A 15693-nucleotide genomic window follows, 5' to 3' on the forward strand; every position below is an offset into this window, starting at 1 on the left:
CTGTAGGAATTTAAGTGGAAGAAAACCTGTGGTCTTCAAATACCGTATGAAGAAATAGGACAATAAAAGATTATGTGGATCCTAAAAGCTCAGCCAAGTGTAGGGAATACATTGTGCAGTGAAGGAGACAGAAAAAGTTTTGCCAAAATATTAAGATTCTGGCTTTTAAAAATCTACAGTTTTGTTCTTTCCATGTTTTTTTGCTTCTTTGTTTCATAATGAGTGCATTCTTTTTAGAATTAGATAGAAAAAAAGTATAGAAAAGAACTGGAACACGCTTGACCTGATAAATACTCTTCGGATTGCTGACTTTAGGAATGACACGAGGTTCCTTGCTACAACTTTCTTCATCGCAGGAAGTGCCAGAGGAATCGTCTGACGAGGCTCTACTAACCGCATAACTGATTTGTTGATATAGTTCCCACTCCTCCCATCTGCCTTTAAAAGAAGCAACTGTAAATGGATGGTTTTTCTCACCATACCTAAGTAGGAAAAGAAATTTAAGTACTGATTAGAGATTCAACTTCCTACAAGATCTCCAATCTTTCCTGGAGAAAATATGCTAACTTATTTTAAAAGAAATTGCCTTAAAAAGTTGAAGGACATTATGACCTTCACCTACTACACTGTTATAAATGAGGATCTTCTGTAAGAGCTATCTTGGTTGATTGTTCAGAAAAAAACAAAGACTATTTTCTTTTGATTCAGTTAATGAACTGAATTGTCCCATGGTAGATAACTCTTCTTCCTTTCTGATATTGCCTATAATACTTATCTGTTATCAACTACAGTTTGTAATAGATACTGCTACCAATCTATAGTTTATAATAAGGTGCAGTGATTAAAGCCACATTTCAAATATTTTGCAAAATCATTGTGCTTTCCACCTCACCCACTTTGAATAGAAGTCTGCATTATCTAACAGCAGTTTGCATCTAAAATCTTAACCAAGAAGTATCCCTGCTGCTAACTCAAGGCTTTGGGGCATCATCTTTCATGAAGGTATGTAAAGTTGTCTCACTTAAGGTTTCCAGATATCACACAGCACACAAACTATGAGATTACTCACCTACAGCATACTTCAAAGGGATCTACCCATATGGTCATCTCCTTCGGAAGACCCAGGTGAGAAAAATCTACATTACTTTCCACACATGCCCTTTCTAGAATGGGATCTTTATTCTGATTGTTGTTTATCCTGATGCACCTTTTTAAAAAGCGAAGAGAAATGAAGACATGATGACAGACATTTTAGCAGGAGAATCACATTATGCACATACTGTTCCAATACACATAGCTCCCACCTCATCCCCACCTTCCCCTCAGCCTCCTCCACCCTCCACTCTTACAAATAAGACAACATCAACTTTTGATACAGTGGCTCAGAATGTATGTTGCATCACTAAGTCACAAAATTAGTTATCTTTCATGGCAAACACTAGTTAGAAATTGTTTAATCTACCTCACATAAGGGGCTTTGCTCTGTTGTTTCCAGCCACAGTGTCATCTACTATGTCTCCTCCTTTCAATTCCACGTTCAAACAAATGAACTCGAGCCCATAAAACTTTCATTACTTAAATGCAAAAAACAAGATCACTCCATTTTCCCAGGAGCTGGCTGGTTGCTTGGTGATTGTTTCCCTTTGCCATCCCACATACTATCTCTCACCTGAAGGCTTGCCCTTTAGAAGGGCAATCAGAGTGCCAGTGACTTCTGTAGGTTTCAAACAAGATCGTCATCAGCTTTTCTGCAAAGTCTTCTATTTGCTGTTTACTTAGTTTATCATGTTTTTTCACCAGTCTTGTGACAAAGAAAACTGTTGTTGCAATTTCATCTCTCATGATTCAAGAAAAATAGATAAGGAGGTCTGAATCATTAAAAGGAAACAAGAAGAAATAGAAATGTTTAACTTATTATCAATATTTAACTGCCATTTGGAAATTTTACATACCTTAAAGTTAAAACTGAGAAAATTTGCTAGAAAGAAGTCCTTAGTAAACTAGATAAGTACATGAACACTATCAATCAACATAACAGCCAAGAACAGCAATTCCTCAAATAGCCCAGTTTTAAAGGTTTTCAAAGGGAAAAAAAAAAGTCTTTTTAAAATTTTAAAGCACTAAAGTAATAAATGAAACATCACTACAACTTAAAAAAGATCCTGATATGGGACAGTAATTACCTCAAGCATCACTTTTTAAAGATACATTAACACAGAGCAAAATATTTCAGGAGAGACTAATTCCAAAATGTGGCTCACAAGTTGCATGCTTTAAGAATAATCAAACACATTATACTTGCCAACAAAAGCTCTTCAGCACCCAAGAAAAGTGGGTGAGAGTTAGAAGACCAACCGCACTATCCCTTATGTTTCCAACTCTCACCCACACCTGTTCGTGAGTTTGAGGCTGAAGTTTATATAAGCCTGGGCCCTAAAGGCTGATGGGTGTTTCACCTTACACAGGTGCTGCCTATTGAAATGATCATCTAGCTTTTTCATATGCCAATCTGGTCTCCATCCGATTGCCCCTTGGCATAAGTGGAGTGGGTTCTCTATTTGAAGTGTTTAAAATTTTCAGACTGGATCTATATTTTCTATTTTGCTATATAATCTTATCTTTTATAACACAGTGAGAATCAAGTGTTCTCCTTCCATATCCTAATATCGTACATTCCAATGATGTCATCTCTAACTTAGCTGACAACATATTAAGGAATTTTGCCTTAGATTTCTTACAAAACTTGTTAAGACAACTTTGAGCAGTCGTTATGTTGACTACACATTTTTTACTAAAGTGTTTATTTGTAGGATAAGTGGAAGAGATCTGAGTTAATCTAGCCTCACCAGTTCTCAAAGGGTGGGTCAGTGACCATATGATCTGGACTCACTGTGTTTCTTGTTAAAAATTCAGATTCTTGGCCGGGTGTGGTGGCTCATGCCTATAATCTCAACACTTTGGAAGGCCGAGGCAGGTGGATCACCTGAGGTCAGGAGTTCGAGATCAGCCTGGCCAACATGGTGAAACCCTGTCTCTACTAAAAATACAAAAATTATCCAGGCATGGTGGCATGTACCTGTAGTCCCAGCTACTCAGGAGGCTGAGGCAGGACAATTGCTTGAACGCAGGAGGCAGAAGATGCAGTGAGCCAAGATCACACCACTGCACTCCACACTGGGTGACAGAGCAAGACTCCGTCTCAAAAAAAAATAAATAAATAAATTTAAAAATTCAGATTCTTGGACCTTATTTCAGATCTGTTGAAGCAACTCTTCTCAAGGTAATCAGTAGTTAGCAAGCTCCCCCAGGTGATTCTAATACCCACTAAGCATTAAGAAGCACCACACCTGACATACGTTAAGTCTTTAACGCTCAGGATTAGTGATCATTCGGTTTCTTTAGTGAAAAGGAATTCACTGTCTTACAAGGAAGTCCATTTCATTTCTAAAAAGCTTCAAATAACAGCCAGACCTTCCTTTCTGTGTGGAGCCAAATCTACCTCTGATTTTCCTATATGTGCAGCCTAGTTTTTCCTTCTGGAACTACACCAATCGTGTCTAATGTTCCACCACATGATGACATTTCAAATACTAGCTACTCAGCCTCCCTCAGCCTTCTCTTTGTGGTGCCTAAATAGTCTCAGCTTTTTAAGAGTTTTTCCTACAGATGCAGCTCACCATGCTGGGTACTCACATCACAATGAGTGTCAGGTGTGTGAGTAATCCTCTTTTTTCCAGCTTGCACACAATGCTCCAGGTGTGCTCCACCTCTAAAGACTAGCATGGGACTGTTGCTTCCCTCCCTCTGAATACTGTATTCCAGAACACAACCTCAGGTGGCTTCTACCTTGTTGGCAGTGGCATCACACCACAGACTCACATTGAACTTGCAAGTACTCTTTTTCATTAATGCTATCATTTTGTCATATCTTTCCATTCCTGCACAATACAAAGTTCAAAAATATGGGCATTAAGATCGGATAGACCTGGGTGTGAATTGCAACTTTAGGACTCACCATCTGTGTAACCTTGGGCAACTTAATTTTCTGCCTGTGAAATGGGAGGTACAATAGTGAACTCATAAGATTGTAATTAAGATTATAATAGATAACATTAAAGCACTTGTTCTTGAGCTGGGCAGAGGGCCTCACGCCTGAAATGCAAACACTTTGGTCCCAGGCAAAAGGATCACTTGAGGTCAGGAGTTTGAGGCCGGCCTGGGCAACTCAGTAAGACCCCTGTCTCTACAAAAATTTTAAAAGTCAGCTTGGTGTGGCATGTACCTGTAGCCCTAGCTACTCAAAAGGCTGAGGTGGGAAGATCACTTGAGCCCAGAAGTTTGAGGCTGCAGTAAGCTATGAGCTATGATTGTGTCACTGCACTCCAGCCTGGGCAACAGAGCAAAGACCCTGTCTCAAAAAAATTTTAAAAAACCTTTCACTAGTGATGAACTGAGATGAAATACATATATTAGGTAGTGTGCTGGCTATTGTAATGTCTTTGATGCTTGAGAGGTATAAGAAATGTAAGTATAAGGATTATCAAAGTTGGTTAAGGATACAAAAATAGATAGAAGAAATTAGTTCTAGTTATTCTAGTACAGTAGAGAAACTATAGGTAACAATTGTTGTATATTTCAAAATAGCTAGAAGATTTTTAATGTTCTCAACACAAAGATAAATGTTTGAGGTAATGGATATCCCAATCACCTTATTTGATCATTATATATTGTATACAAGTATTAAAATATTATATGTACCCCCAAAGTACATACAACTATTATGTATCAATTTTTAAAAACTGTTTAAAAAGACTATGAAATGGAGGGCTGAGCATCTTGATATCTAAGAATATGATTTAAGATTTAATTAAGATTAATTTAATTCAACTTAGTAAATATTTAAACATCTACTATGTACCCAGAACACATTAAAATAAACAAATGTGAAGGTAGGACCTTAATAATCTTCCAACTCCATAGTATCTTGTTTGTTTCCACTGTCCATGATGTAGTTGTCATTCCTCTTCCTCAGTGGCTGGGGTACCTAAACGGTTGCACTTTGGAATCACCTGAAGATCTTTTAAAAATACCAATGTCTGCCTCCTATCCCTTACCCCAGACATTTTTTTTTTCAATAGAGATGGGGTCTTCCTATGTTGCCTAGGCTGGTCTTGAACTCCTGGGCTCAAGGAACCCTCCTGCCTTGGCCTCTCAAAGTGCTAGGATTACAGGTGTGAACCACCATGCCCGGCCAAGACATTCTGACTTAATTGGTATAGAGTGCAACCTGCACATCAGGATTTTTAAAAGTTCCCCAAGCAATTCTAATGTGCAGCAAATGTGGAAATCATTAAGATAGATACCGCCTCAGCTGTGAAGAAGATTTTAAGCTTATTTTACACTTTTGATTGCTTAATAATGCCTTAAGTTTAACAGATTATTAGGACAAATTTGCATCACTTATTCTCATATTTTCTAGCCATTTGCTAGGGTAACTTTTGCAAAGATTATTTTTTAAAATTTATATTACAAGGGACAAAGCTGAAAATTAGGGTAACTCCTTGTATACTGCTGAAATTTTGCTTCTGAACTAAAGGCAACAGATGCATTAACAAACACAAAAATTTTTTTCTTTTCAAATGGTCAGTTTGCATTTACAATAATAGAATGGTGCCAGGTGTTTTTATAACTCTTTTATTACTTCATCTTCCTGATGACAAACTGTTCCCTTGCACTTTGAGTTGGTGAAGTACATTAATGAGGTTTTGAACCCTCTCCTAGCATTATTTTCTGCAACAGGCCCAGGCAGGCCTTGAAAGTTATGAATAGAACAGTAGAATAACAATGTACTTAGATTTCAGGAAAGAACAATCAAATAAAAAGTAAACATCATGCAAGATTTCCTTCCGTTACTTGTTTATGACTTGAAACACCTTATTTAAATCACCTCCTTTACATTAATGAAAACTACACCTTCTGTTTTAATTAACACTCACTTAGTGACTATTTACTGACCACCTACTTCACAGACACTAAGTATTAGTGGGGCTGGGGGTAAAAACAAAATTCAACTTTCCTTTCAAGAGGCTTATTATCTAGAGAGGGAAACCAAATATATACACAAGTGACTAATTGGATGTAAAGTTTGGGAAATTAAATACTCAAAATTTACCCCAAGTTTCAAACACTAGTAACCAAGAGATTAATGTTATCATCGAAAGAATGAAGTTCAGTGGAAGAGTCAGTATAAAACAAATGGTGATTCATTCAGATTGAGGTATACTGAGCTTTCAATGGCAATTAAATACCCAAGTAGTGATGTCCACTGACAAGATGTTAGAATTTAGCAAAAAGACCAACCTGGTCTGGCCTAAGCCAATCCCAGAGCTAAGTAGAAGAGAAAATTACTGCTGAAATTGGAACAACTCTCCCACTATCCTTGTGTCATGTCTAAAATTCTCATTATAAGACATTTGTTCCCTTGCTTAAAGCCTTGTCTTTCAAGGATATCTTTTTGAAAATGTCCAATGAGCTATCCACAGTAGAGCAACAGGATGGTGTTCTGTTTGGGTGAGGGGATTATGTCTGGGTGAAGAACCACAGAAAACAAGAAATAAGAGGTTCTGGCCATTTGGAGTGAGGATGAAGAACAGAAAGGCAGTGAAGCAACATAGACATATTTTATTTCCTATTATGCCTGTAACAGAGAATCAAATGGTATAAAACATGAATATGACTGACATGACCTTGTACAAGTAATAGTTTCTAGAACTGCATTCTTCATTTTAAAACGAGGAAATTCAACTTGATGGCTAAGGAATAGTCAAGCCCCAAAGTTCATTGATGAATGTAAAACTCGAAAATCTGGTTCTACATTTGTCTTCTTGGTTTTAGCTAAACTTCACTTATAAAATGAAAATATTTATGCTTATAAACGTTTAAAAATAGACAAAGTAATTTTAAAATATCATCTGAATTGAATATTAAATTTGCTGGACTTGTGATGTAATAACCAGTCTTATAACCCCATTTCATTTCTTTAGCTTCCTTCCCTAAACTACAAGTTATATCCCTAGGCTCACCCATCCGTTCACAAATACATGTTATTGCCAAAGAGGGGAAAGGTATAGATGTTTCAGCAAAAGTCCACTTCTGACAGAAAGTATTTTTTTAACAACAGCAAGAAAGTAGCACTATTTTGTAAAACAATGAACCGATTCTGTAACCCACACATAAACTCAGTTCCATTATGGTCAAGCCACATGAAAGGAAGTTACATTAATTGCTGAAACAAAATTGCATTTCCCAAAACATTATCTAATGAAATTCTACAGCCATACAATGTTGATTTGAACTCAAAAGAAATTAATTTCAGTGTAGCCTGATCAAAGTAAAATTCCTTTGCCAATAATACTATGCAAGTGTTTTATCTGCCACAAGCTTCTTCCTAATTTGTATTTTCCATCTGCATTACTGAGCATTCACAATGTAAGTGGCATTATTTGAAAGACCACAAAAAATGCATACATATATACATAACGTTTCAAGTTAGAAACCAAGATAACTCCTATTCAACATAGTACTGGAAGTCCTGGCCACAGCTATCAGGCAAGAGAAAAAAATAAAAGGCATCTGAATTGGAAAAGTAGAAGTCAAATTTTCTCTCTTCACTGACAATATGATTGTATACCTAGAAAACCCTAAAGACTCCTCTAGAAGACTCCTTGGCCTGATTAACAACTTCAGTAAAGTCTCAGGATACAAAATCAATGTACAAAAATCAGTACCATTTCTATAAACAGTAACATTGAAGCTGAGAACCAAATTAAGAATCCAATCCCACTTAGGATAGCCACAAAAAAGAGCAAAATACCTCGGAATACATTTAACCAAGGAGGTGAAAGATCTCTACAAGGAGAACTACAAAACACTGATGAAAGACATTGTAGATGACACAAATAAATGGAAAAACATTCCATGCTATGAATTGGAAGAATTAATAGGGTTAAAATAACCATATTACCCAAGCAATCTACAGATTCAATGCAATCCCTACCAAATTACCAACCTTGTTTTTCAGAGAATTAGGAAAAACAATCCCAAAGTTCATATGGAACCAAAAAAAGCCCAAATAGCCAAGGAACTCCCAAACAAAAAGAACAGAGTCAGAGGCATTATATTGCCTGACTTCAAATTATACTACAAGGCTATAGTAACTAAAATCACATGGTACTGGTACAAAAATAAACCCAGAGATTAATGGTACAGTATGGGGTTCTCTAACCTAGAAATAAAGCTACATATATACAACCAATTGATCTTCAATTAAAGTCAACAAAAATAAACAATGGGAAATAGACACCCTATTCAATAAATGATGCTGGAAAAACTGGCTAGCCATATGCAGAAGACTGAAACTAATTCCCCATCTCTTAACATATACAAAATTAACTATAGATGGATTAAAGACCTAAATGTAAAACTATAAAAACTGAAACTATAAAAATCCTAAAAGAAAACCTAGGAAAACTTCTTATGGACATTGGCTTAGGCAAATAATTTATGATGAAGTTTCCAAACACAAACGCAATAAAAAATGAAGATAGAGAAATAATACATAAACTAAAAGTTTCTGCACAGCAAAACAAATAATCAATAGGATAAAAAGACAACTCACAGAATGGGAGAAAACATTTACAAATTACACCTCCAACAAAGAGTTAGTATTCAGAATCTACAAGAAATTCAAACGACTCAACAAACATAAAACAAACCAATTGAAAATGGGGCAAAGAACATGAACAGACATTTCTCAAAAGAAGAAATATAAACAGCTAACAAACATATGAAAAAATGCTCAACATCACTAATCATCAGAGAAACGCAAATTAAAACCACATTGAGATACCATCTCACTCCAGTCAGAATGGCTTTTATTAAAAAGTCAAAAAACAACAGATGTTGGTGTGTATGCAGAGAAAAGGGAACACTCACACACTGTTGGTGGGAATGTAAATTAATTCAACCTCTATGGAAAACAGTATAGAGATATCTCAAATAACTAAAAATAGAACTATCATTCGACCCAGCAATCCCACTACTGGGTATCTACCCAAAGGAAAAGAAATCATTATATCAAAAAGATACTTGTACTTGTGTGTTTATTGCAGCACCATTTACAATTAGAGCAAAGTCATGGAATCCACCTACATGTCTACCAACTGTTGACTGGATAAAGAAAATATGGTGTATATATACACCATGGAATACTACACAATCATAAAAGAAGAATGAAATCATGTCCTTTGCAGCAACATGGATGGAGCTGGAGGCCATTACCCAAAGTCAACTAACCCAGAAGCAGAAAATAAAATATTACATATTCTCACTTGTAAGTGGGAGCTAAAGAAATGGTACATGTGGAAGTGAAAATAGAGAAAATAGACTCTGGGGACTCCAAAGGGGGGTGGGGAGGGTTGAAAAATTACCTACTGGATACAGTGCCTAATATTGGGGTGATGAGTACAGCAGAAGCCCAACACCCAACATTATGCATGTAATACCCATGTAACAAATAAGAATATGTACCTCTTAAAAAAAGAAACAAAGATAACTCATTAAAAATAATTCAGAGTGTAAGAAAATGTTCCTATGTACAACACTCTATACTAACATAATAAATATGTGTATATGTATCAGCACTCTATACCATTATAATAAAATGCTGAATTCAAAATACAATTAGAATATAGAATAATACTCTCTTATTAATGGAACATACTAATTTTAGAGTGACAATATTAAGTGTCAAAGCGATTACAGAAGAGAAAGGATCAGGAAGAACTAAAGGTACTAGGGAAGATTTTACCCAGGAAGTAGAAATTGAGCTTGAGATTTCAACAAACTATAGAGTAGCTAAGAGCAGGAAGGACAATGTGAACTTTACTAAATGTAAGCATGATGAAATCCTTGAGATATATTCTATGAATATAGAGGAAATAAAGATAACAAATGAGGATTATGTAAATTTTTTAACTAAGTTTCTCACTTTAAAAAAAAAAGCTTAAGTGCCAAATGAGGACAGTGGAAATAAAAACAAGAATAAGTAGATACAGAGTGATGTTTAAGAGGATGGCATAAAGTATTTTCATTCTTGTAAATCAATTAATTAACAGGATAATCAGTCTGTTTTCTCCTTTTGGCTTAATAGAGTTACAGAATACACCCTAGAGATCTTAAGAAGAGGAAAGTTTATTAACTTTCTTCAACTGTGCAGGCTACTAACTAGCTTATTGAAACCTTAAAATTACTTTTATAAACCTGAAAATCTACCTGAGGGTTTTTGTTTTTTGTTTTTTTGGAGTTTTATTTATTTATTTATTTATTTTTGAGAGAGATGACAGAGGCCAATCAGTAATGGGACAAGGCCAGGAAAGTTCATCTGTTTAGTTCTAGCCTAGAGAAGATCATTGATCCTTCATTGACTCAATGAATAAAGCCCTGGACAAAAAAAATCTGGTAGAGCCAATCCAATCATCTGCTGCCTATGTCTAATTCTCTACTGACCAAACCTTTGTGATGTGGTGGTGCCAATGCAGCAGATTCTCTTGAATTCGTAAGCGTATGAATTTTAAAACAGCTTGGTTTTTGTGAGAGTCCTCTCTTCTGCTTCCTGTAGGCAACCCTTCCCAAGATTTACTTCCTTCTGTCAGCCCCTAAAGAGGAGAGGGATCCTCTCAGATTTGATCCTGAGCCTTCTGTTTTCCTCATTCTATTCTCTAGGATAGAATTTGAGATTAATACATTACTGTCATCACCTACTCTGGCGTCCTTGATAGCAGGGACTGGCAGGTCAATGAAGAATCAGCCGGCAGACCTTTCTTGGAGAACTCCTCGTGACTTCAACTATCAAGAGGATAAAAGAGCTTCAATCTCTTTTCAGTTCTGGCCTGCTACCAGAGTTCTAACTCCACGTATCTAACTCCACCACAATATTCTTCCATGACCTAAAACTAAACATGCCTACACCTAAAATCACAATTATTCTCTGACTAGATTTTCCCCCTCAATACCTCTACTTGTCATCGAAGTCTAGAAGTTAATCTTATTCTGTTTGTTCACTTGAACCAGTTACCAACCAAGTCATGCAAAGTTTCCTTCACAAAGTTTCTCTCTTCATCCCGTATTTTCTACATCACCTCGTACTGAAATTTACTAATCTCCTAAATGGTCTTTCAGTCTCCTCTGTCTCTCCCTCTTCCTATCTATGCTACTTTATGAATCCTTATAAAACAACACATTGTATACATCTGGGGCTCCTCGAGCAGAATAATGAAATTGAAACTCCCTGGGCTTTTTTTTTTTTGGTGAACTTCATAGAATCGTATAAGCAGGCAGGTAAGTAGGATCATGGAGGACTTTAAATGTTAAAGTCCTCTTTAATTTTATTTCCCCAGTGGTTCTCATTGCTCTTCCAATTGGCCTCATACATTACAATCTCCATAAATTTGATTGTGTTTTTCCTTCACAAATTGCTCCTGCTACCAAAACATTCCCTCTTCATCTCTAGTATTTTTGCTTCTAGGCTCAGCTCAATCTCATCTTTTCCATATAGCCTTCTCTGTGTCCTAACCTTTGACAATTTTCCTTTTCCTTTTTCCTGAATGTTGGCAATAATGAAGTTTGTATTAGTCATCAGGATTCCTGAAGCAGTTTTTCATATAACCATCTTGATACTAAATAATTTTATATAATATAAATAGAATATATAACACAAACATGTATTCTTAATCTATTACTATGTTATATTAATATTAAGATATATTCATATTACATACTAATATAATTAACATATTAATTATCTATATATACACACATTGTCCATCTCACCAACTAGACCACATAAATCCCTAGAGATTGTTCTCTAAAGATGGAAAATATGCAACCTGTTTGCTCCTACTGAAGCCATACCTAAGAGCTCCGGCAACTTTAATTATAAAGACTATTTTGTTAGACTGCTTATGATTTACCTGAAAGATAAATTAACATTTTATACTGAAAGCAACAGTACTGATTAATCAATAAACATAAACAAGAAGCTAATTAAGAATCTGGTGCACTCTTACTAATGAGAGTACAATGTAATGGAACTAGAAATATGGAATTATAAAAACTGCTGGCAGTTCATTTTAGCTTAAAAGAAAATCTTCTCCCATAAATAGATTCAATGATTTTTAGTTCTTCAAAGGCACTGAATTGACTTCAATTTAGTCTTGCTTCAACATATAAACTAGTTTCTAGGTATACTATCAAGAAAGTTAATAATCGGACATTTATTGATCTGTAAACCAAGATATGGTTTTATATTTCCTATGAGTAAATATGCATTTTAAAAAAACAGGTTTAGGCCAGGTGCAGTGGCTCACTCCTGTAATGCTAGCACTGTGAGAGGCCAAGGGCAGGGTGGAGGTGGTGGATCGCCTGAGGTCAGGAGTTCGAGACCAGCCCGGCCAACATAGTGAAACCCCATCTCTACTAAAAATAGAAAAAATTAGCCGGACATGGTGGTGGGCGCCTGTAATCCCAGCTACTCAGGAGTATGAGGTAAAAGAATCGCTTGAACCTAGAAGACAGAGGTTGCAGTGAGCCAAGATGGCGCCACTGCACTCCAGCTTGGGCAATAAGAGCAAAACTCCATCTCAAAAAAAAAAAAAAAACAGGTTTAAAAAGAAGCTGCTAAAATCCAGTAATGTCTAATTAGTCTAATTCTTCATTTCTTCCTCTTCCAACATCCTTCAAAAGCTGTGGGAGATGGTAAGTTTGTATGTATTGAAGGAAGGGATATGTTGTCTCCATGGTCTCCATCTTTTTTGTTTTTTGTTTTGTTTTGTTTTGTTTTTTTGAGATGGAATCTTGCTCTGTCACCCAGGCTGGAGTGCAGTGGCACGATCTCAGCTCACTGCAACCTCTGCCTCCCAGGTTCAAGCGATTGTCCCACCTCAGCCTCCCAAGTAGCTGGAACTACAGGCACGCACCACCACGCCCAGCTGATTTTTGTATTTTTAGTAGAGACAGGGTTTCACCATGTTGGACAGGATGGTCTCTATCTCTTGACCTCGTGATCCGCTCGCCTTTGCCTCCTAAAGTACTGGGATTACAGGTGTGAGCCACAACGCCTGGCCTGTCTCCACCTTTTCTAATTCCCAATTCCCATCAATCTAGTCTTGTATCTAGAAGTGGTAAATTAAGTCAATATAAATGTGCCAAAGCTAAAGCAGAAGGTATTTGTTTTCTACACTCTTCTTGACTTCCTCCTAGTCATCAAACTTGTCTCTCCTGACAGCTCCTTTTCCATCTCCCTAATCACCAAAAGCCCAGAAATTAAAACAGTAAACAATTCCCCTGAAAGGTGCCTTCCTAGTACTGTCTAAAACAAATGCAATCTTCTGTGTGGGCATTTAAAACACCACAAGCATTCTTACTTAGATTAAATCATGGGTCTCCCTGGTCTCCAGGCATGCCTAGACATGAACCATAAAGGGAATGAGATCCTTGGAGTTTCTCTAGTAACTGCAGGCCAAATCAACAGCAACCCTAAGAACAAGCATTCTTTTTTTTTTTTCAACAGAACTAGGCCACACAGATTTTTTGTCGTTATTTAAATTTTTAGTTGTACTACATAGAAAATAAACTCATTTTAAAAAGTTATTTCAGTAGGCAGTGCATCTTCATGACTTTTACATATGAGTTTCATTTTTTATTACTTTTGAAGAAAAGTCTGTAGAAACCTACTTTTCAAGGCATCTAACACAACCATTGCCTTCGATGGCAGCAATCCAGCTCAGGTAAGATATTTAAGATGCAAATAATAATCATAAAACATCAATTGGGAAGAAGTGTTCGATATAGTATTGGGTAAAAGTGACTAACAATTTGGTAGAAGAGAATCGTTTTTAAAACTATCTCCTAACCATGATTTCTCTAAGTCTGCATATTGTTAATGGAATGAAGACTATTTTGCTCCTAGTTTCATGTATGTATATTTAAGTGAATGTGAGTCATTTATGTAATGTGTGCTAAAACACTGTGCCCCTCGCAAAGATAAGATGAATACAAAATACAGTTATTGTAGATGGCTATGTCTTTCACAATTTAATTCTACAAGTTAATTTTTACAATTATCATTTCCTGTGCTATATATTTTATATTTTGGTTTCTTTCCCTTCACTTTGGGGTGTACAGAACAAAGTATGCATTTGGAAAAAAAGTGCTGTCTTTCATATGCAAAGAAAATGCTATAACTTATTCAAACATCCTTGGGCAGTTCTTTAGTTGTTTTAATAGTGTGAGTTTGGAGTTTGTATTGAATGATCCAGATGACCTGCCCCTGTTCATGTTACTTGTGGCATCTATGAGAACATTTGCTGGTTTTAGGGAATCAATCTATAGGTGGGAAGTTTTCTTTTGCAGAAACTAATTTAGAACTAAGCCTTTGGTGTCAGCAATGAGTGCTCTATACTGGATGCATGAAGACCATATTTCTAGGGGAGGCTGCTTCCAGCTGAATTTCACAAGGTGAGGATAAAGAGAACATTCCTTATCCTCTCCTGATTAATTCATTAAAGGCAAAGGAGGGGAAGGAAAGTTATTAGCAGAGATCTCCCAGAAGTCCTCTGTAACTGTCCCTTTTGCCCAACTGTCACAAGATATTGTTTTTCTGGCATCCACAGCCCTAACCCTGAATATCCAAAGGTACTCTTGCATCAAGGATCTACTCAAGTCTCACCTCCTCTGGGAATCTTCTTTGACCTATTACAGCTCTCATTGAGGGCCTCCCTTGTATTTCTATCAGTCCTTAGTTTAGTAATTTATTATATATATACTGTCTTGAATGGTATGGCCTTGATCTCAAGAGGACCACGATTTGATGTAACTAACAAGCTGCCTGGCTCACTATTTGACTAGAAGGCCCAGGCTTCGCATCGCTGCATGGCCCTCTAAGAGTATAAGGCCAAGTCCCCAACAAAGCACAAAGGTGCAGATGAGACTCTCAAAGGCATCCGCCCACCTCCATTTGGAAAAATCAAATCTATACTTTGAGGTACCTGGGAAGCCGCTTTCCCAGGGCGGAATGGTCACGGAAACTGGGTTGACTGGGGGGCTTCTTGGGGAATGAGGGAGTGGAGGAGCTCTTTGTCCCTCCTGCTAGATCAGAAAGAGAAAGTCTCAAGAATCTGGGCCTCCATCTTCTAGGCGTCTCCCTTGGAGGCCCTTCAGGGACCGCCCACAGCCCCTTCTCTCAGCCTCCTCCCCTCCCCCGCCCCTCCCCCCCGCCCCGTCTCGCGCCCGCCCCGCCCCTCTGCCCGCGGGGTTCCAAGGACGGTTGGTCGCCCCCGCCACAGTCACTCGGCCGCTCAGAGCTGCGGGGCGCACGGGGTCGAGAGAGCCGGCTCTAGGGTTTGGGGCTGGGAACTGAAGCCTGGCGTGAGGGAAGTGGGAGCCCGGGCCGAGGAGGCGAAGGGGAAAGGAAAAGCGAGGGGAACCTGAGCGGGAGGGCCCTGAGAGGAGCGGGAGGCTGCGGGAAGGGGAGGCCCGGCACTCCCGGGGGTCACCGGGGTCGGGGCGCGGCTCCCGGCCTAGGAGGGCGCGGGTCCTCCCCGGCAGCGCCGCCCACTGGCCCAACTACGCGTGCTG

At 37.7% G+C, this 15693-nt stretch overlaps 1 protein-coding gene across 5 annotated transcripts in view; it reads right to left on the reverse strand.

The window, feature by feature from the left end:
• BTG4 (BTG anti-proliferation factor 4) overlaps nt 1–15693 on the reverse strand; it is a 143361-nt gene that overhangs the window by 35050 nt on the left and 92618 nt on the right. For all 5 annotated transcript variants that reach the window (XM_063636525.1, XM_063636528.1, XM_063636529.1 and 2 more), the window contains 3 exons: nt 1670–1868; nt 1070–1207; nt 284–482 (listed from right to left, as the gene is read on the reverse strand). In XM_063636525.1, the coding sequence (XP_063492595.1) occupies nt 284–482; nt 1070–1207; nt 1670–1842 (510 nt within the window). In that variant the 5' untranslated portion in view covers nt 1843–1868. The remainder of the gene's footprint in view (nt 1–283; nt 483–1069; nt 1208–1669; nt 1869–15693) is intronic.

The sequence above is a fragment of the Symphalangus syndactylus genome, chromosome 3, assembly GCF_028878055.3.
Source record: "Symphalangus syndactylus isolate Jambi chromosome 3, NHGRI_mSymSyn1-v2.1_pri, whole genome shotgun sequence".
Classification (NCBI taxonomy): domain Eukaryota; kingdom Metazoa; phylum Chordata; class Mammalia; order Primates; family Hylobatidae; genus Symphalangus; species Symphalangus syndactylus.